Here is a 20,603-nt window from a genome sequence, read left to right on the forward strand (position 1 = left end):
ATCGTTGGGTGCGAGACGGGTGCGAAGAGTGGGATGGTGCCATTTCAACGAGGCTCTGCGCGGGGGTTTGTAGCAACCCATTGTCCAATCTCTTTCGTTCAGGAATACCCCTCAACTACCTCTTACGATCAGTCATTCGTAAGCTCTATGGCCATCCAATGATACCTCTGCAAGCCGTAGACCCTCGCATACTCAGAACTTGTGTCCCATTCTTCTCATGTCCACGCTTGTTACGGGGTAGCGCATCCGGCCTGCCGCAACTCCAGAACCGGGAACCTGTTCCACTCCACCGGGGGCAGAAATCACCTACGGCACAAAATCACACTTACAACCTTTACTCGCTGGTTCTTGGAATAGCGAAGATCTGCCCTTCTAACAACGGTGTCTGGACTGCATTGGCTTTTGCTATTCCTGGCCGGATCGACGTACGTTGTTGCAGCCCCCAACTTGCAACCAATTCGGCAAGTGATCGTCATTTCCGCTGTTACCTCGGGTCGATATACTCCCACAGCCGACCAACCCCCAGAGCCTGATTCTTAGCCCCTAAACGCCGCCATACAAACTTTACACAATATACATTATTACACCGAGTACTTATCTTTTTGGATTGTCTCAGGAAATGGCGGACCCCAATCTCCCCTCTCCACCCTTTGTCTACGTCCAGGGGCTGCCCAACTTCCGGGATATAGGCGGCTACCCAGTCGCCTCGCAACCGGGCAAGATCGTGCGCCACGGCGTGGTCTTCCGTTCCTCGGAGCCGTCCAAGGTGACGGACGACGGGGTGGCCCAGCTGCAGGCGCTCAGCATCGCTGACGTGTACGACCTGCGGTCGCGGCAGGAGATCGAGCGCGATGCGGCCCAGGGCCACGGGCGCCAGGCCAAAGAGTGGGCAGGGGCCCGGCGCATCTTTGCACCCGTCTTCCTGGACGAGGATTACTCGCCCGAGGCTATCGCCCTGAGGTTCAAGAATTACGCCGATGAGAGCTCAAAGGTAAGCAGAACATGTGACTTGGGGGCTTTACGCTACTGCGGGCGGTATACCGGTACGCCCTACGAAGCAGAGGCTTTGGGGGGCTGGCCACTGCCGTTCGGCCTACTCTCCTGTCTTGAACCATGCTGGGTGAAAAAAGCCTACGAGCTGACCCGAGAGTGGCTGTGGTTCTACGTTCTACTGTTTCTTGTGCTTGTATTTGCCTTGGGCTTGGCAATCGTGTGACCCCCAATGTTCCAAAGAAATAGAATGTTCCCAAAGAGACAGGCATACTAACGTAGCATGTGACAGGGCTTCGTGCAAGCGTATCAGGACATCCTCAAATCTGCCTCCTCTCAAGAGAACGAGGCACAACCCTACCGGTCTATTCTGAAGCACCTCGCCACCCCTAGCAGCGGCAGCGGCAGTGCACCCGCCCCGATACTTCTTCACTGCACCGCGGGCAAGGACAGAACGGGTGTGATCTGTGCCCTCATTCTCTCGCTGTGTGGGGTGGACGATGATGTAGTCGCCCATGAGTACAGCCTCACGGAACTCGGGCTCAAGTCTCGCCATGCCGAGTTCACGAGGCATCTCATCAAGGAGCCGGCCCTGAAGGGCAACCCGGCCGGCGCGAGGCGCATGGTCGGGTCGAGGAAGGAGAATATGACCGGCACGCTCAACAAGATCCGGGAGATCTGGGGCTCGGTAGAGCAGTGCGTTATAGACTTGAATCTCCTCGACGAGGCTGGCATCGAGCAGTTGCGGCGAAACCTAATTATAGAAGAGGCCGAAGCCCGCGGCACCAACGATTGGCAAAGCCATGCCAAGCTTGTGGTAAAGGCGCAGGTGGAAGCAGATGCCGAGGCCGAGAGAATCGCAGCCTCATCCCAGATGTAATCGGCCCCTTTGGAGTTTTGTTCCGTCCGTACTGCCATGTTCGAAGGGTTCGCTCGAGGCCCCCAACGATCCGTATAATACAGCTACCAGAGTCACCTGAAACATACAGCCAAGACGCTTCATAGACTTTATAATGTTGTATTGATATGGGAACAGGTTCGTTTGTTCCTATTTATAATGACCACTCTTTGTGATCAACCGACTTAGGTGTCCATCATCCTAAGCCAAGACCTTGCGGTGGTATCTCAAATGACCAACACCCGCTACTCAATGATCTAATCATACATGGCGCTTGTTGTACATGGCACAGGTGGCGTACATAGCCTTCAAATGCCTTGGCCCGCAGCTGAAATGCTTCATCAGGCAAGTTGATGCCTTCCCTGATGAAGCTTTATGTAAGAACGCTGTTAGAGCTGTAGGCCCACAGTCTGAGCTTACTTATGATACATGGTATACACAGGGAGAATGGTGCAGCGTGTCCTTCTTTAAGGAACACTGGTCGGGATCTTGACAGCACCCTTGACTCTGTCATACGAGGGCCGGCCGTATCTAGCACCAACCGCCGTGATCTTACGACCATCTGGACCAACATCCTCCGAGTTGATCTCTTTGAACCTGAACTCGAATCGTTTTGTGTTGATTCTGGTGGTGTCTTGTTCCTCGGCTTGGGCTATCCGAATCTTGGCCTGGGCCGCCTTGCTCTCCGAAAGCTCAACTGCTCTGAGGAAATTTTTCTTCGCTTTTGAAGGGTTTACCCCCTTGAACAAGTCTCTCTCCATCCGGATCAGTTCAGGGTGGGGAACTCGTTTGTCTGCTGACAGCATGTTTCGATGGAAAGCCTTTGCCGCATCCTCTCTAGTAAACTGTCGGGACTCGGAAGTGGGCCAGTACAGCTGCTTCATGGTGTGGGGGTGGACATGAAGTTCGTTGATATCTTCGAGAGGCTTGTTCAGCACTTCCGGATTGTAAGACTTTACAGGCAGCATATGGCGGATAGCCCTGGCATACGGCCATGCAAGTTTGATGCCCTATATGTGAGGCACAGTTCGTCAGTACCGGTGGTCAGAGATGGCAAGTGCAGATGAAACGGATGTGTGCCAGGAATGGGCTCAGAGAGGCTCGCAACAAAGTTTGTAACCATGTAGATGTCTTCAAGACTAATCGAATTTGGTATGTTGATAATCATCATAGAAAGAGTGGCTGTAGAGGGCGGACGGGTCTGGAGATGGGAGGGAGGAAGCTTTACCTTGGCTATCCAGTCTTTTTCGACTTCCTTTAACCGCACAACGGCGGCCACCCTTGTGATGTCGACACCAAGCTCGGCGGAAACAGCCTTGATGGTCTCCCCCTTGCGCATGACCTTGTTCCAGATCAACTCGCGAGATTGATTGCTCAGGATGGGTGTGCTGCGGAAGTTGGGGTTCAAGGGGAAAGGAACTTTGCTGCCGATTGCGCCCTCGTCCTTGCCTTCGGGACGGAATGGGTTGCGATTCTTGCCCAGGTAGAGGGTTTTACTCTCCGCCGGCGCCTTTCTGTAGGCATTGCCTGGACCTGACAGCCATTTCCAGAAGGCTCGCCGCGCCTTTGGGTTGTAGGCGCGAGACGCTGTGGTCGAGAAGCCGGCACATGCCTGTTGCTGGGCTGGTGCTCTCATAACACGTGCGCCTGCGCTGATCTGAAGCAGAGCCGAAGTCGACGGGGCGACCGACGCACTTGCTATTCGTGGCGGCATTGCGCCGTCTGTTGGATTTCCAGAGCAGCTGCAATGCAGGACTCGGGACGTTCGAGCATCCGAAGTGAAGGGTTCGTGTGGGATTGGGGCCTTGGGTTAGGAGAAAATTGTTCGTGTTAGGGGCGGATTATCGTTGGCCGATGTCCGCAGTGGATCTGGGAGCTCTAGGTAAAGTTCCAGCACAGCATTGGATAGTATCCGATGCAGGTCAGCTAGAGCTCGAGCTATGGCCCGCGGGCGCTGTCAGTCATCAGCCCGATCACTTGTCACAGCCTGTTCTTGCCTGGTCAGGTGCATGGATGGTTCTACCTTCAGTGGAGCCAGCCGAGTTATCTACCAGGCACTGCGTATCTACAGTAGGGAGTCAGTAGTGATTCCCTGAGTAGGTACCTATGTGTATTAACGGCATCTCATCTCAAAACACCTTGGTGAGCAATAACAGACTTCCATGGGGTAGGTCTCTAACACAGCCAAAGCCTCATGCTTGCACATGCGCGAATCCAGCATGGCCCCTGGGGCTGCAGAGGATGGGAGCTTGCGAAGCCAAGAACATATCTCTGCGCCGTTGGCTATTGTGAGTTGTCCCGTTGCCCCTTTGCCTGCAGGGTCGCTTTGTGGCCTAAGGGACCTACAGTATGTACTATGTTGGTCATCTAAGTTAGCTTGGGCAACTAGTTAATGAGACAACCAATGCCGTGACGAGGCTCTGTGACTTCCTACTGACCATGATGCAGTTAGGCCAGTTCGATCATCAAGATGGCCTGATTTCTGCAGCTCTTGGCCCGCCTATGGTCCAGAGTCCTGTCTCTGCTCGTGCTGCAACTAAGTAAGAACCTAACAATCTAGCTACGCACCTCGGCAGGTATTGTATGTAACGTGCTATGCAGATGGACGTTGGCGGAAGAACAGAGCCTGGTCCCAGCCAGCCGGATCCTGATTTTCTCTTGAATTTTTTTCCCATTCAATGCCTGCTTGCATGGGTGCCGTGGCCGCTTGTGAGTCGACCCGTCACCTGGGTGGAGAAGCGGACCAGAGCGCCAGAACGCGTCGGCACGATCACGATGCCATGCCAATCCTTGCTGATGTTTGTCGTGCACGCCTTCCAGCACGATCGCACTCCAATTTGGGCCAGTAATTTAGCGACTCCCCAAGAGCAGGCCCGGACCATTGATGCTGCCATACTTTCCCTTGACTGGATTTTCCCTTGACTGGAACGGGAAACAAGCGAAACATTGCGGACGTGGCTGTTGCCGGGTGCTATTTACTTCCCTCTGGTGCGCTTCTGTCCTGTCCTGTACCTACTGGACCTCCCCTGGCAAGTAGAACAAACGACATTGCCCGCTCCAGGTTACGCATGAGGGCAAGGCCGATTGGAAATACATTACATACAAGCCTGCAGCTCCGGCACTGGAATCCGCCGGAAATATTTCTTCCCCAGGCCTCGTTGGTATATCCGCACCCTGCGACTTTGCTTGACCTGTGCTTGAATGTCCAAAATACTCGAAGCCCATGTCTCGACATTACCTTCGATGGGCGACCTCAAGGCCCTTATCAAGGCGAAGCTGCTGAGGCGCAACAGCGCAGCGCCGTCGGTGGCCTCGAGCAAGAACAGCCTCAAGTCCGGTCGCCCGCGCTCGCGCAGCACCTCTCGCTATGCCGCATCCTCGATAAACGAGGCCGGGGACGAGGCCGACAACAACAAGGAAAACGTCCGGCCGGACGAGGGCCACGGTCGCAAAAGCCCCCGTCAGGCCACGGCAAACCATGCAGTCAAGATCAGGCCATCTACAAGAGCGTCGGCCGAGTCGGCGAGCGCGTCCTCGGGCTCCCGCGCAGCTGCAAGTGCAGGCCTGAGGGGCAAAGACGACCCATACACAGACGCAGACACAGAACGGCTCGCCTCCATCTCCCGCTCGCCCACGAGGTTCAGCCAGGCCAGTCCTGCTGACGACCCGGCGGCCAGCGGTGCCGGAGTCGCAGTCGCAGTCGACGGCGCGCCTGACGGTCCACCTGCAGCAGCAGAGGTCGGCGGCGGCGGCGGCGGCAGCGACGGCGTCGCAGGTGACGAGACGCTAGCGGGCTCCAACAGCGACAGCCAGCACCGCAACAGCAGCAGCACCACCAGCACCACCAGCAGCGCAGCCGGGGCTAGCCTAGCTTCGGGCAACGATCTGCACCCTTCCGGCCTAGCAAATGCCAATCCATCAACGGTTCCCGCGATCAACGCTGCCCTCCCCAGCATCAACGAGAACCCCACGACCAGCAACCCCATTGCATCGCCAGACTTGTCGTCTGCAGAGCCCGCCGCGCCTGATCTTGCACCGGCCCAATCTTGCACGGCCCCAGCCACTCCGCTCGACGCTGCCGCCCCTGCTCCTCCTGCACCGTCGTCGGCATCTCTGGTCCTTCGACCGAGCCATACCACCCACGACGAGGCCCTCGGCGACTCTGCCAGTCTTTTGGCGACACCCATCTCGCCGACTCTTGTCCCCGCCCATCTGCGCTCCTCCCCGAACGCCCTGCGACCGAGCATCTCACGGCGGCAGAGCATCCTCCCGAACCAGCAGAGAACGCTGATCACGACGCTGCTCAATTCGGCGCATCCCCATGAGCTGAACGATCCAGAGCAGTTCGTACCCATCAGCGGCAACATGGTAACCCGGAAGATATGGGTCAAACGACCCGGCGCTTCTGCCACCATGATCACCATCAACGAGGAGGACCTGGTCGACGATGTGCGGGACATGATTCTGCGCAAATACACAAACTCTCTCGGACGACAGTTCGATGCTCCGGATCTCACCTTGCGCATCGTTCCCAAGGACCAGAACTCACGCCAGCTGCAGCCCGACGAACCCATGGGCAGGACGCTGGATGCCTACTTTCCCGGCGGCCAGACTGTAGACGATGCCCTCTTGATCGACGTCCCCAATCGCCGAACCACCCCCAAGGCGTCCCCAAACCCTAGGTTCTATGATGACCACAGGCCTCATGAGTCTGGAACTGATTACTTCCCTCCGTATCCACCGGCTCCTCACACACACCATGGCAACCTCGTCGCAGCGGCACCAGCTAGCCTCCAATTCCCCCCATCCATGGCGATTCTGGGCAACGGCCAACTGCCTCCCTTGCCGTCTCCCGGCAGCACGAGGCGTCTAGGGCCATCGCGGCCCAAGATCGGGCGGATGCACACGGCTTCCCCAGCGTCTACCGTCACCACACACGCGCAGCATGCGCCAGTGCCCGCTCCAATCAGCATCGGTACGCATGTCTACTCTACAAGGCCACAACGCTCAAGGACTCATTCAGCTGCATCTTCAGATCAATCCAACCACCCTCAACATACTCAGCACTCTCAACTTTCTCAGCTTTCTCAGCATTCGCACCCGCCCCCATCGGCTCCCCCCATCCCTACGCCGCCAGCCCCAGAGCGTGTCGCCACTCCTCCACCCCGTGTGGCTTCACCCCGCCCGACTGCCCGGCCCAAGAAGAAGAGGACCGTCGAGACCCCTACTCTGCCGCCTGGAATGCTCAACGGCAGTGTCCCACCCATCAATGTGCTTATCGTGGAAGACAACATCATCAATTTGAAGCTGCTTGAAGCATTTGTGAAGAGACTCAAGGTAAGGTGGCAGACAGCCATGAACGGCAGGGATGCCGTCAATAAATGGAGAACTGGCGGCTTTCACTTGGTACTGATGGACATTCAACTTCCAATCATGAACGGTCTCGAAGCGACTAGGGAAATTCGAAGGATAGAAAAGGTCAACTCCATCGGCGTCTTCTCCTCGTCCGCCAACAGTGCTCCCGATGAGGTTCAGGGCGAACCAGACGAACAGGATAAGCTTCCAAATACAGAAATGTTCAAGAGCCCTGTCATCATCGTTGCTCTGACGGCTAGCTCGCTCCAAAGCGACAGGCACGAGGCTTTGGCCGCTGGTTGTAATGATTTCCTTACCAAGGTAGGCAGTCCTCTGTAACATTTCTCACATTCTAGGTATACTGATCGTCTACTGTGCAGCCGGTGAACTTCGTATGGCTCGAAAGGAAGGTCATGGAATGGGGTTGTATGCAAGCCCTCATCGACTTTGATGGCTGGAGGAAATGGAAGGACTACTCACAGAAGGCAGGGGAAGAGGACGCAGCCAAGAAGGCAGCTGCAGCTAAGGCCAAGGCCAAGAAAAACCGACTGTCAATGACCACAGCCGCCGCTGCTGCGTAGCGAGGACGATGAGGAGCCAGCCAGCAGAGCTGAACACGCTGTCTCTCTGCTGCTACAGGCGGTCTCGTTCGAATACCCCGAGAGGATCAAGTGTATCAAGAGCGTCGCGACAGGCGATATTTAATGGATCCGGATCCTATTAAATCCGAGAGAAGAAGCAGAAGGATGACCCTACTTTCACTATGTATTACGACACGGCGTACGATGACACTTTGTCAGGCAGACAGAGTATAATGCAGGTTCTGGTCCCTGAGAGACAGGGATTTGTTGGCATAAAATTGTAATCATAGCGACGGGATGGGTTGATTTATAATTGGCGAGACGATAAAATACGACAACACATTCAAAGTCGAATGATACCACATTTCCAATTTCATGCTGAAGACCACCGTGTTCGTGAAAGACCTATGTCGCCTTGTCGTTTGTCCAAGCACTTGCTACTGCCAGGAACTAGAAATCAATATCACTTCGGCCAAAGCACACCTTGGGCGTGGGAAGAAAGAATACCGGAGCTAGACTCAACGGTTTGCAGTAATCTGATGTGGCCGTTGCAAATTCATGTGTTTCCTAGAGCTGTGGGGTTTCCGAAACAGCTAGGAAGGATATCACCAAGCTAGAGGACAGTGAGTGTATCCGACAGACAACAATAATGGGCGAATTCGGCGACGACAGCATGCGGCTGCTATGGCTGCTGCTTATGGCGATACCGAAACAGGCAAACCACATGTCAGCGCAGCAGAAATTGGTAAGCCAAACCGCGGGTCCCGTGTGGAAGCTAGGTGCAGCATATATTACTACTATATCTGTGTCAGAGAAACCGAATGCAGAGCGAGCCCTTTAGCCAGTATTGCACTACTTTACTATCTTTAGTTGCAAGCAGGATGCCCTCGGAAGATTATGGAATCCAGATGCTAAATCGTCCCGGTTTGCATCTCCCTACCACAGATCTTCAAGCCCTGCAGGCGAGCCTCCGCGACCTCGGGGCGCGATGCCTGAATCCCGTGCCGAACTACCAGGTCTTCAGCACCGACCTCTCCTCGGCCTTTGACGACAAGGTCCTAGCAATCGCGCGGCAGGGCGACGAGGTCGTGGCCTTCGCCGCGGCCGTCGTGCTCCCGATCACAGGCCGGGCGGACCCGGTCGTCCACAGCGGGCTGACGGTGGTGCACCCGGACCACCGGCGGTCCAGCGGCCTGACACAGCTGCTGTTCGGCAACATCTTCCTCGCCGTCCTGGGCGAGTTCCCCCGCGGCGTGTGGTTCACCACCCTGGCCGAGGTCATCAGCTCCCTCGTGCACATATCCAAGTATGCCGTCGACGTCTTCCCCTCGCCGCGGTGGGAGGCGGAGCACGGCCGCCTGGACCGCCCGCGCGGCACACACGTCGCAATTGCGCGGGAGATCAGCCGGGTTCACCGCGGCGCCATGGCCATCTCGCCCGCGGCCGAGTTCGACGAGGCGACGTTCGTCTTTCGGGGCTCGAACGACTTTGCCGAGGGCCGGCCATTCATGAAGGACGTCGACGACCCGGCCTACTGGCACCGAGACCGCGAGACGTCGAGGTTCTACCGCAGGCTCTTCCGTAAGAACAAGGGCGACGAGGTATTGCTGGTTGGGTTCCTCGACCCGGACCACGTGAGAAGGGTAGCCATGGGCCCTGTGTTTAAGGACGACTGGGGCGACAAGTTTTCCAAACTGTGAGAATTACTTGTATTATAGACAGAACCATGATTGGCGGTGATATGTGCTGGGAGGCAATCTCTCTGTGCCACTAGATTCCATTGCTCGCAGTGTGGTTGGAGTTGGTTACTATAAGGGTGGAACATGGACCCTCCTGGTGGGGTATAGTTTTTCAACTCGAGTATAGTGATATGGCATTGAGATTCAAGTGCCGTCTCCTACAATGGCCGATTCTTGATATCGCGTCTACTATTATCAAGGGATGCTAATAGATTTACATAGTCATGGTCCACCTTTTGTCATATCTGTCTATCTCCCTACTATCTAACTCATATACAGTCTAACAACCGCATTTCCTTCACGAAGGACCGGCCTGTAACTTATTTGGCAGAAGTCGTGGAGTACAACGGGTGTGCCACGTGCGTGGATGGCCCGGTATCTTTCTGCCCCTTGGAAGATCGTTCTGGGCTCGACATTTCACACCAGAGGCCCTTTTAGCATCGTCCATCACCCGTGTGATAGGACGGCAGAGTTCGCAAGGCCCCTGTTTGTGGGAACTCTCCAGGCGAGTGGTTCATCTCGCGGTCTGACTAGCGCCGACTCAATTGTGAGCGAATCTGGCTTGGCAAGGGTCGCATTGCGTCATAACGGCATCCAAGCGCGGGCGCGCTCGCGCATCACAACCTTGGAAATGAATGCGCTAATATCGTCGGCTTTTCACCCCTTAGGGCCTCACTCTTTCGACGCAATTTCCTCGTCGTCCTCTGCACCCCTCACCCAGTTACAGCATTCCAAGCGAGAGACCTCCGACCGCTGTGACAGACTCTTCGGTGGACTCAAGTGCCAGAACCACCTCGTAATCGGCTCCTCACATCAGTACGACTTCATCCAAACGAACACATCCACACATCCGCGACGACGCGCACGAACGAGGAAATCTAATAACAATGGGGTTCTTCGGCATGGCACTGAGCTATCTGCTCTTCTCGATATTGCACTTCTTCCAATTTATTATGGGACTTGTTGTCATCGGTCTTTACGGGACAGACCTGGACGCCGCGCGCAAGGCTGGCAAATATGCGGACGGCAAATGGGTAAGTGATCCTCTGGTGTTGAACAACGATGCCTTGAACCTCTATGCCGAGAATCTGGAATTTGTAGAAATGCGCTATACCATCAGTCCGGGTGCAGTTGCTGACTCAAAACGCACAGGTCTTTGCGGTCGTGGTCGGAGCGCTGTCTGCTCTCACCTCTCTGCTTTATTCCATCCCCTTCATCCTGCGCTTTGCCGCCGTCCCAGCATGGAGCTTCATCATCTTCGTGCTCTGGTGCGCCGTCTTCGGCCTGTTTGGTAAAATGTACATCCACGAGAACCCCGAAGGCAACGCCGGCATCCAGCGGATGAAGAATGCTGTTTGGGTCGATCTGGCGAACCTGATCCTTTGGTTCATCGGCACCGTCGCTGGGGCTGCTTACTGGTGGGCTCACCGCGAGAGACACAGCCGCTTCACCGGTCGTGCCAACCTTGGCAGAAATGCTTCGGTTCGTTCCTCCGGCTGGAGGGCATAGATCTTCTAGGTCTATCTGCCGCCTTGAGGAATGGGCAGGGGGAAAACACACGGAACCGTAGTCGGGTTCATTCGATTTGTGTCCCATAAACGATTATGACCGCAAGGAGTACATGTTGCCATTTGGGGCAATTTTCCTAACTCACGGCAAAGTTCCTTTCTGGCCTCTTGGGATACCCCTTGATTACAATCACGACGGCGAGGAGTACAAGGAGTCTCGGCAACAACACTATCTACACCGTAATATAATAATCTTCTGCTTTTGACTCGCTCGGACTTGCAGCAAAATGTATATCGCTAAGAAATGCAGGAACTTCTGGGGGGCGTATTATTCGTGGTCTGCATTGTGGCAAGAGCCTTGTCTCGTGTGACGTTCCGAGTTGCTTCTTAGTGCCACTTCGCGAAGCGCAAAAGTATAGACACGGAGCCATAGCTTATGAGCCGGCCCAAGTGGAGGACCGTATTCAGTCAGAGAGAGTTTTTGGGCTCCTGACTACAACTCAACGACACAATCTTAAGTGCATTAGAGTCGATTTAGAGGCCCACCAGCTCAAGCACCGGCGGTTGAAGCGGGAACGCTACCTTGATTTGGGGAGTCGGCCGGGTTTCGCCAAGTCTGAGGCAGGGTTGACGCTGTAGATCGACGTCATTGCGGCCCCGAGGTTATTGGCCATTGCTTTTCGGAGGCATGGGGTGCTGTCTCTGGTAGCCCATTGGCTGCGTCTGAGTTCATTTTTTGTCCACATGCAAGCACTTCCACCTTCGAAGGCTTTAGGGACAGACACGCGCTCTCTTCTAATGAAACCTACAGAGTGTCTCGGGGTCGGGGAGCAGCCCGAGGATATTTTTGCCACTGCTATAGATATGACCTGCAATGATGACCCGAGTTAGAGAATCTGGCGAAGGAGGAGGAAGGAAGAAAAGTAAAATAAAACGATCAACGTTTGCTAGCTAGGCATGGCTGAGGTTCCAAGGATATCACACATAACAGGCCCCCAGGGCCCCCCGTTGCAGCATAGATCAACCAGATCGACGCTCTTATGTCTGAGGCAGCAGAAAACCCAAAGCTGTTTTGGAGCCTGCAGCTGCCTGTTGATGCCCTGTGCCCCTCTCAACCTCTCACTCCATGCAGCATTGCAGACTCTAAACATCAATGCAGAAAAGTTGCAGTAGTTGCCACATCCACGCATCCACTGTTGAGACGGTGCCTTGGCTGCATGGTTTGGTGGCAACTTGTAAGGCAGAGTGGAAAGAGTCTTGTCTTTCGGCTTATCAGCACTTGCTATGTACGCACGGGAAGACAGGACGGAACCAGATGAAGCCCAAACCGCTATCAGACGCGATCGGCCACCTGCTGAACCGCAATACTGGCGTGACAGGTTGACTATATGCATGCGCGAGTCGTCGTTGCGATAACCGATGGCAGATCGCTGCAGAAATCTGGCTTACCCTCCTGACAGGTCGTCAACAGGGAGATGGGTCCCAGGTCCTACCAGCGAAATCTGAAACTCATTCACTACCCGCGCAGATCCTGTGGGACTGGCAGGCGTTGCCTACCATCTACTGAAAGCCGCGTGTTTGAGGGCGGCACCGCTCCATCAGCATGGGCCTGATTCGAAGAGGGCCGGGGCACGGCGTAGATCTTCTGCATGTCGGGTCACACGCCGGGGTCTCGTCATCTGCGAATATACTTGGTCCGGGAATAGCCCCCAGACAACAAATGACATAAGATCGCACTGAAAATCGCAGGTGCGAGGCTTCCATCCATTCAGGCTGTGCAGCTTTGACTAATACAACACCATCAGATGTCTACACTGCAGAAGATAGTGGACCACACCTCCACATGGGCCGTAGTACTGCTACCGCAGACGGCGGGGAAACCATACGCGAGCGCAAGTACTGCGAACTGATGTGGCACAGAGGCAACATCGCAGCCCGGCCCGGGAGAGAGATCCATGGATGGCACATCTTTGGGAATATGGATCCCAGCCGACCGACATCCTTTAGCTTAAGCCCGTTCCTTAAGGGTCTTTCTTCAGGGTCTTCTATGTGATAGGTCCGCCGGGCGCTGCCACCGAGAAGATAAATAAAAGATGTAGATAAACTTGTTATTCCAGGTTCATTTGAACTTGGCTTTTGGGTATTAATTTCCATTGCTGTCTGAGACAGTGGACTCTCCAAAGGAAACAAACTCGAGGAACTGGAAGCTTTAGCATTCGGACTTTGTTGGCAATTAGTTACCTGACCTCGATACCCGCGTCGACCAAGACGATCTTCAGCGGTCTGGTGTTTCAGAACGTGGACTCTCAGTGCTGATTACTTTCTTCCCTCGGCGGCATAATTATTCCCACGCTCTTCGGCTTGGCTTCCTCGACTTTTCGGCTCCTACCGACGTTGTCCGACTTCCACCCACATGCCCGCCACCCTGTTCTCTCCGGGGTAGAGGCGTGACAAGTCGATCCGGAGAGCGTTCTCCTGAGCGGGTCGACCTAACAACTGCTTCTCCATGCGGGTCCTGCTCAACTCGGTGTCGTTCGACAAAATTGACAGTGGAGTCATCACCGCGCCCGACGACGACGATCTGGTTCAGTCGTCCCCAAAGAGAGGGCAGAGTCCGTGTTGCGGTGTGTTTTCCTCGACTAGCGCCCGGTCTTTCTCCTCTAGTCTCCAGCATATCTCGTAACCTGCGCGATAAGGTGAGACTTCCATGTTCTGATTTCTCTACTCCGGTTGCACCCTGCTCAGAGCGATCAACAAACGTATCTGCGTTCTCATAATTGCTTTGCCTAAGCTAGATGAGGAGCGGACTGTGATCGACTATCGGGAGGCCACCAAGACGCACGTACCGTGTCAAGACTGGAAGCCACGTCCAACCCTCCCCAGCAGACTGATGAGCTGGTTTTGAGAGAATTTTTCGCTGAAAGACACCGCATGAACCAGCGATTGAGTGAGAGTGGTTGATATACACACTCTGCGAATCTACACCCCTGGATCGTATCTGGCGGCTCTTGGCAGACACCGCGCGGCTTCAGTCTTTCCGTTCCAAGGTGCTAACTGCAGTGCCCAACATCAGGACATTCACCATCATTCGCGCGGTCAGTCCAGTCAACCGACGTGCCACGTACGCCAGGGGAAATGGCGAGCTTCGGTCGTACGTTGAAGCCGTCGTCGTACTTGTCGTCCATGGCCGCACGTCGCCCAGGCATGCCTGGCAGATCACTGTCCAACATGTCCAACGCATCAGATGTGTCGTCAGCGCCGTCCTCTCCTGGCGATGTCGACCCTACGGACATCATCTTCTCGACTCGACCCTCACCAACGCCCCAAGCCAGTCCGCGGTCGTGCCCTGTGAGGAAGGCAGGGGACATGCATCTGAAGATACCTGGTGAGCTTTAGTTTATTTTCTCCACCCCTCCTTTCCCACATTGTCTACATTTCCCCCTCTGTCTCTCAGTTGCTCTCCCCGAGTATTCTGTATGCTCTGAGCGAGGTTCACCATACACCACCCATCGCGCTTCGAGTTGCGGCCGCGAAGGCTTCCGAGCCGTATCTGACATGCCAACCGACGGACGTCGCAGACGGCGGTGGCGCACTTGCCGGTTTGCCGAAGCCGCAAGATGACACGGGCAAATATGTCGCCTCAGCCTGAGCCCGAGACTCCGTCGCGACCACAGTTCATTGGGTGGCCCTGTGAACTAGTCGGTTGAAGGAAGCCCGCTAATGCCCCCCCGCCACTACGACGCTACTGCTGGGATTGTGGTTGGGCTGAGAGCCAAGCGAGAAATGGGCTGGCGGGCTGGCGGGCAAGCGGGCAAGCGGGGTGCAGCGCTTGTCGTCGGCGGTCGGTCCCCTAATCCCTAATTGGGGTCCCATTTGGGGTCCCTGGAACCCCTCAGGCCCCTGTCCCAGTGCACCGTTCCTAGTGGGAGCCGGCGGGCAGGATAAGCAGAAGCCAAGCGTCTCCTCCCCCTGTCTGCCCTGCAAAAGTGGCGTGGGTTTTCGGTTTTTGGATGGGGCCCTGTTCCCCCCTCCGGTTTTCCCATCTCGTACCGTGGGGCAGCACCATGGGATTCTTGCTGCTCCCGGTCTCATCGCAGCGCGAGCGGCTTGCCTCTTCAAGTTCCACACAGCACACGACTCTCTCGAAACCGCTGGCGTCGTCCCCGGCGCCGTCATCCCCAGCCCGGTGCTCTGTAACTAGTCACGTCACAATGCGAATCTCACGAAGCGCCCGCCAATCCAAATCACAATGTCCCTGTCCGGCCTGTCCGCTGACTCGTCACCACCAGACTCCCCACGAGGATCCCCGTCCTCTAGCAGCCGCCCAATCGCAATTGATCTACCGCCGACCACCAAGAAGTCGGTCTCCAGCAGCGCTTCTGTTTATACTCCACCGGCGCCACTATCAGCACGTGGGGATCTACCTGGGTATGTTTATTCACGGCCTTCCATTTTAACCAAGTTCCCCCCGAAGAAAAATACGACAAAGAATCAAACAAATTACCCACAGCACTCGAGGCCGTACGTCCGTCAGCTAACACCCGAACCCTTACAACAGTGGTTATTTCCCCTTGCACGAAGACCAGACCCGTGTCTACCGCAGTCATCCTTTCCACCTGGATGCCTCCAAAGCCCGCCAGAGGTCGATTCAGAGGGCGTCAGACACCAACTCGCCAGACTCGCTCCCTCCGGTCTCCGCCCCGACCATCACAGGACGAGCGACGCCGCCTGGAAAGGTAGAAATGCCAACTATGCCGTCTCCAGCACCTGCACCGCCGTCTGCGGTCACCAGCGCAAATGTCCCCGGCAGATCGAACACACCCGTCGCATCCTACATTCCCAGTGGAGTTCACGCAAACCCGCTTCCTATGGGGAAGTATTATCCTTCCAATTACGAGAGCCGGCAGCCAGCGCAGCATCAGACTCTCCGGCCGTCTATGTCTGGGTCGCCCTCTACAGCCATCAAGTCCGACTCTCAGGTGCCTACCTACCGCGGAGAATCTTCCGGAGGACACGTACGGAACGAGTCCGAGGCCAAGCGCCGACTGCAACAGTACCAGAGAGATATGATCGCGCAGGCCACTCTCGCAATCAACGGTGGCAATGTGAGCGCGGCCGCTCTGAACGCCATATCACTCAGGAACATGGGCTTCACCAGCGTCTCTAGCAAGCCGAGCAAACCCAAGCTCGCACCCCTCGGTAGCCCCGGACCCGTCACCCCCATGGAGCTGGAGGCCGGCGGCGATGACTTCTTCGGAGTCCGCGTACGAGCTTCGGAGGATAGTTCCCAAGTCGAGGAAGTTGCCCGTGCCATCCGCGCTGACGAAGAGAGACGGCGGCGTGAAGGGGGGAGTTCTCCAGCCCTCGAGCTTGGGCCGATATTTTGAGGGCTTGGACCGTTTCTCACACATGGAATTCCCCTCGAGTCTACGGTACTCAATCCGGGACTGCATCCCCCAGCGTCGAGCTGATTGCTCTTCACATCACCACCTGTGTCATCATTGTACGGTCAGACGAACCTACCTTACCAAGCGCTGCTGCTCTGTACCATATTTTGAGTTCAGTGTGGAGCCCAGTTTTCCACTGTAAGAACTGTGTAACACTCGATACTGCTCATCTTCGGAGCAGCGGTCGCTATACACACTACACACGACCGCCGTGTACCACGCATCTCCTCCTCAAGATACCCAATATCCTTTTCTCATCCTGTATCAATCTCTGGAGGAGGATTTGAGACGGACCCTGAATTTAGACAAGTATTCACGTTTTATTGCTATAGACTTGGATGACGGAGTTGACGGCGTTCATGCGCCAACCGCCAGGTTCTCACCCAGGCGCTTTTACGATCGCTTGCACGAATTTCTTATGGTTGAAGACATGGAGACGAGAAAAAAATGCTCTGAGGACCAGGCTCGGAGAAGTATGGACTCAGTAACGAATTCAGGTCGAGATAGTCAGCCTGGATCTAAATACATCACACTGATGAGCAGACGATAAACCGCCGTTCTTCTGCATCGTCATGGTTGATTCAACCAAGTGACTAGATCGATAATGACGCCGTACGCCAGGCACTATGCTTCTTGGCCTTAGTAGGGTAAATTAGTCGGCTAGCCCGGTAGAGTGGTTCACACTACTGTGTCGTGATATGATGTAGACTGCCGCTGAACCTTGCGGTAGGGCCGGATATGAAGACTATGTATCGCGATTCTCGGTCGCCAGTTGAGTCGGATGAGACGGAGCCGCGACTCTCCGCGACTCTCCGCAACACAATTTGCTAGGAATTCACGCCCACAAATACGGGTGAATGGAACTAGTCCGCAGTGGAGAAATGCTTTTCGAGTCAGGGAAAGCTACTGACACTTTATTCCCATCTGTATTAGTTGTCAACCGATCTAAACAGCCAGAAACTAGTGTACGGGGAAGTGCCCAGAAACTCGGACGCCTCCCCCTTTTGTAGAATTGATCACAATCACCAACGCCGATACCTAGGTCCCAATCCCAAATTCGTAATTCATCACGCGGCCCTGCAATAGTTGGCCGGGAAGTTCCCCTTGACACCTCTCACCTCGCCAACCCACCAGTCCTGATCTGTGCCCGTCTTCTTGACCACCTTGATGCGGTCGCCCTCCTGGAATGACAGGTCGCCAGCGCTCTGGCCCGCGAACGCATACAACGCCACGACGAACTCGTCTGGCTTGCCGGAGTTGATGCGCTTCGGGGGCGGCGGCGGCGGTTTCTTCTTGAACGCCGCGGGGTTGGCACTGGCTGTGGACACGCTCGATGCGGCGGTCGACGCAGCGCTTGGCGGGCGATTGGGCCCTGGCCCGAAGTAATCGGAACGAGGCGCCAGAGATCTTGGTGACGTCCCAGGAGACTGGCCATAACCCGAGGCGGTGGTGAACTCGGTAGGCACACCGAGGTTCGTGTTGTTGAATGTCGGGCGCGGGCCCGGGGTCCCGATAGGAGCCGATGGGATTCTGTTCGGGCGCGGAGGCATGGGACCGGGGGGCTGCTCCTCCCCGTTGGTAACACCCATTGACGAGGTGCGACGGAAGCTGCTCATGGAGCTGTTGGAGGGCTTCCTGGCGTTTGCCTCGTTGATCTGTGCCTCTACGTTGACGTGCATCGGCTGACGCGCGGCCCTTCCATGGGCCACGCAGCTGATAGATTCCACGTCCCTCCTGGCGGGGCCAAAGTTCGCTTGCCATGCTGCAATGACATCCTCCATCGGAGGTGGCGGTGACTGGAAATTGTGCGCCTCACAGTAGCCGTGCAAGACAGTATAATATAGGCCCAACAGGCGATTCTGTATTAGTACAATGGCGGCCACCAGAGGAGGCACCATGCTGAAGGCAGCATTGACGATAGGGGGGAGTGTCTCCCTGACATGGTCGTCCACAACTTGGAATTCCTGGGCCGCGTATTAGCAGATTCGTCGGTGGAGCGGTAAAGGGAGTCAAGACAAACATCTGCAGCTCTGGCCACTTCCTCTTCCGCCTTGGCTAGTGCAGCTTCTTCCTTTGGCGATTTTCCGGGTTTCCTTTGTAGCTTCACGGCCTTTTCCTGCGCCTTATCGTAGTCCAGCCTCCGGTTCTCTCTTTTCTTGATAGTCTTTCGCAGCGGCGCAAGACAATCCCTGGCGTCCGATGCGGGCTTGATAATGTTGGATTCTATCTGGCCGATCTCCTCAAAAAGATCGGTCCGGAAGTCTGTGTAGGCCGCCTTCAAGGCGAATGTTCGATTGAGCTGCAGCTCGGGGGTCGTGGCTGCCGTTCTCGCATTGGTCCGGCCGGTGCCCTCGATCGGGTCGTAGAGGCCTTCGTACTCGGTCACGATGCCCAGCTGCGAGTTGGTGAGGGCCACCCAGGACTCGTGCCAAGACTTCGCATTCTCTATAAGCTGCAATGGGGCGCTGGTCAGTACGACAGCTGTCTGGATGCGCGCCGGAACGGTGGGCCACTACCTTAGCAAGCACCTTGTCTGCGTCCTCGTAGTCATTCAGCACGACAGAGACTTTCGCATTGTCTCCAGGAGCTTTGCGCATAAGCTTGCCGAACTGCCTCTGCATCGACTGCATCTTCGCGGTAGCAGCCTAGCTGTCGGTCGGGCCTGGTCTTGCGGGGTAGAGGCGCGAGTTCCGAGAATATGGACAGAAAGGTGAAGCTACCTATCCGGAGCTTAGGACAACGACGACGAGGTCGACAGCGCAATTAACGAGAGAACGAAGGCTTTCCGTGAGCGCTTCAAGCCGTGAACGATCGCTATCCGATCAGATGGGCATCTGGTCAGCAGAATAGACGGCACGGGGAGGCAAAGAAGGTGGTGAGGTTGCGGCGAAGCAGACTGCAGTCGAATGGCACCGCTGCTCTGCGTCACAGCAAGCCCCGCGACGACGGATCCTAGCACGCAGCACGATTTACTAGCACAGGAGGCTGCTAGGTAACCCGTATGTTCTTTTTTTTATTTTTAAGACACAGAGGTAACTATGGCGCGTCCGCCGGGGGCGAGTCCACATGGGTTGGGCCTGGGTGAGTACTAAAAGTGGACAGGACCTTGACGGTGCCCCCCCCATAAGTTCCAGGTTAGATCATTTCCAGCCCTGTTCGGGGGATGTTTTGGCTAGCAGCGCAAAAGGTGGGTTCCCTATCGTGTTAATTACGTGCAGGAGCACAAGGATTGTGGCAGGTGTAGCCGTTGTAACCGGTCTAATGTTGTAGGCCTATGTTAGCTCTTCATTGGTATTTTCGGCACAAACAACCCGGTGCTTCATCGCCCTGTTCAATGCTCTCCCCCCTGTCAGTTGCTGTGCTTCGGACACTTTGCCCATCCATATATTCAATGATAGGGACATGTGTGGACAGAGATTGGCCTGGACGGGGGATCACGCCTTGAGAACACTGTTGACCACTAAAGTGGATGGCCTCGCCTGACCTCCCCAACATTAGGTTTGAAGGATGGCTGAGCCAGAATCCTTTGGTTGGCTGGCAGTGCACTGCCAGCGTTAATGACATGGTACGTCGGCCCGCTCATAGGTAGTGAGTGTACTATGTAAGTACACGCGAAGTGAATTATCATGACTTTCGGGTGCTGTCGTTAGTCTCTCGTCAATGTAAAAAGAAGTTCTGAGTACCCCTTTCTGTAGGGACCTACTGGAGTCTCTGGTCGAGCAAAGAGTAAGGATCCACGGCATCTTGTAGAACTTGAACCGAGTCCAACTTGGTTCAAATATTAGCATAGTCCAGCTATCCCAATTTGACGATTTCTTCCGAAAAAATACTTCCAGAACGATAATCCTTAGACCAGGACAACACCAAGCACTCAAGCTCTCACATAGCACGGGAACAGTACCTTTTTGCTCTGCGCTGACTGCGCTTCTCCATCTATATATGCTTATGGTTATGATTCAACCAACATTTTTATGTACTGCATGTCGAAGTTTGCCGTGTTGAGCTTGAGTATACTGATTTGGTGCAAAGATTTAGGGGGTTACAACCTCGCGTTTCCAGACGGTATAACGTATCGATGGTCAACA

General features: G+C 55.4%; 8 protein-coding genes across 8 annotated transcripts; 5 read left to right on the plus strand and 3 right to left on the minus strand.

Annotated features, from left to right (window-relative positions):
• Positions 1 to 619: 619 nt before the first annotated feature.
• Positions 620 to 1,870, plus strand: JN550_004914 (uncharacterized protein; the record flags this gene model as incomplete). The annotated part of the gene is made up of 2 exons (XM_049316482.1): positions 620 to 991; positions 1,283 to 1,870. The coding sequence occupies 2 exons, from the start codon at positions 620 to 622 to the stop codon at positions 1,868 to 1,870; spliced, it is 960 nt and encodes a 319-aa protein (XP_049173112.1).
• A 485-nt stretch (positions 1,871 to 2,355) lies between these two features.
• On the minus strand, positions 2,356 to 3,602 carry JN550_004915 (uncharacterized protein; the record flags this gene model as incomplete). Its single annotated transcript, XM_049316484.1, has 2 exons — positions 2,356 to 2,898; positions 3,117 to 3,602. The coding sequence occupies 2 exons, from the start codon at positions 3,600 to 3,602 to the stop codon at positions 2,356 to 2,358; spliced, it is 1,029 nt and encodes a 342-aa protein (XP_049173113.1).
• Positions 3,603 to 5,131: 1,529 nt separating this feature from the next.
• On the plus strand, positions 5,132 to 7,824 carry JN550_004916 (uncharacterized protein; the record flags this gene model as incomplete). Its single annotated transcript, XM_049316485.1, has 2 exons — positions 5,132 to 7,564; positions 7,624 to 7,824. The coding sequence occupies 2 exons, from the start codon at positions 5,132 to 5,134 to the stop codon at positions 7,822 to 7,824; spliced, it is 2,634 nt and encodes an 877-aa protein (XP_049173114.1).
• Positions 7,825 to 8,705: 881 nt separating this feature from the next.
• JN550_004917 (uncharacterized protein) lies at positions 8,706 to 9,524 on the plus strand (the record flags this gene model as incomplete). Its single annotated transcript, XM_049316486.1, has 1 exon — positions 8,706 to 9,524. The coding sequence occupies one exon, from the start codon at positions 8,706 to 8,708 to the stop codon at positions 9,522 to 9,524; it is 819 nt and encodes a 272-aa protein (XP_049173115.1).
• A 926-nt stretch (positions 9,525 to 10,450) lies between these two features.
• On the plus strand, positions 10,451 to 11,072 carry JN550_004918 (uncharacterized protein; the record flags this gene model as incomplete). The annotated part of the gene is made up of 2 exons (XM_049316487.1): positions 10,451 to 10,597; positions 10,716 to 11,072. 2 exons carry the CDS (start codon positions 10,451 to 10,453, stop codon positions 11,070 to 11,072), a joined length of 504 nt encoding a protein of 167 aa, XP_049173116.1.
• Positions 11,073 to 14,050: 2,978 nt separating this feature from the next.
• Positions 14,051 to 14,367, minus strand: JN550_004919 (uncharacterized protein; the record flags this gene model as incomplete). Its single annotated transcript, XM_049316488.1, has 2 exons — positions 14,051 to 14,125; positions 14,197 to 14,367. The coding sequence occupies 2 exons, from the start codon at positions 14,365 to 14,367 to the stop codon at positions 14,051 to 14,053; spliced, it is 246 nt and encodes an 81-aa protein (XP_049173117.1).
• A 953-nt stretch (positions 14,368 to 15,320) lies between these two features.
• On the plus strand, positions 15,321 to 16,458 carry JN550_004920 (uncharacterized protein; the record flags this gene model as incomplete). Its single annotated transcript, XM_049316489.1, has 2 exons — positions 15,321 to 15,499; positions 15,630 to 16,458. The coding sequence occupies 2 exons, from the start codon at positions 15,321 to 15,323 to the stop codon at positions 16,456 to 16,458; spliced, it is 1,008 nt and encodes a 335-aa protein (XP_049173118.1).
• A 1,127-nt stretch (positions 16,459 to 17,585) lies between these two features.
• JN550_004921 (uncharacterized protein) lies at positions 17,586 to 19,148 on the minus strand (the record flags this gene model as incomplete). The annotated part of the gene is made up of 3 exons (XM_049316490.1): positions 17,586 to 18,482; positions 18,539 to 18,970; positions 19,035 to 19,148. 3 exons carry the CDS (start codon positions 19,146 to 19,148, stop codon positions 17,586 to 17,588), a joined length of 1,443 nt encoding a protein of 480 aa, XP_049173119.1.
• Positions 19,149 to 20,603: the final 1,455 nt, after the last annotated feature.

This window comes from Neoarthrinium moseri (assembly GCF_022829205.1).
Source record: "Neoarthrinium moseri strain CBS 164.80 chromosome Unknown scaffold14_Wmoseri_CBS_16480, whole genome shotgun sequence".
Lineage (NCBI taxonomy): Eukaryota > Fungi > Ascomycota > Sordariomycetes > Amphisphaeriales > Apiosporaceae > Neoarthrinium > Neoarthrinium moseri.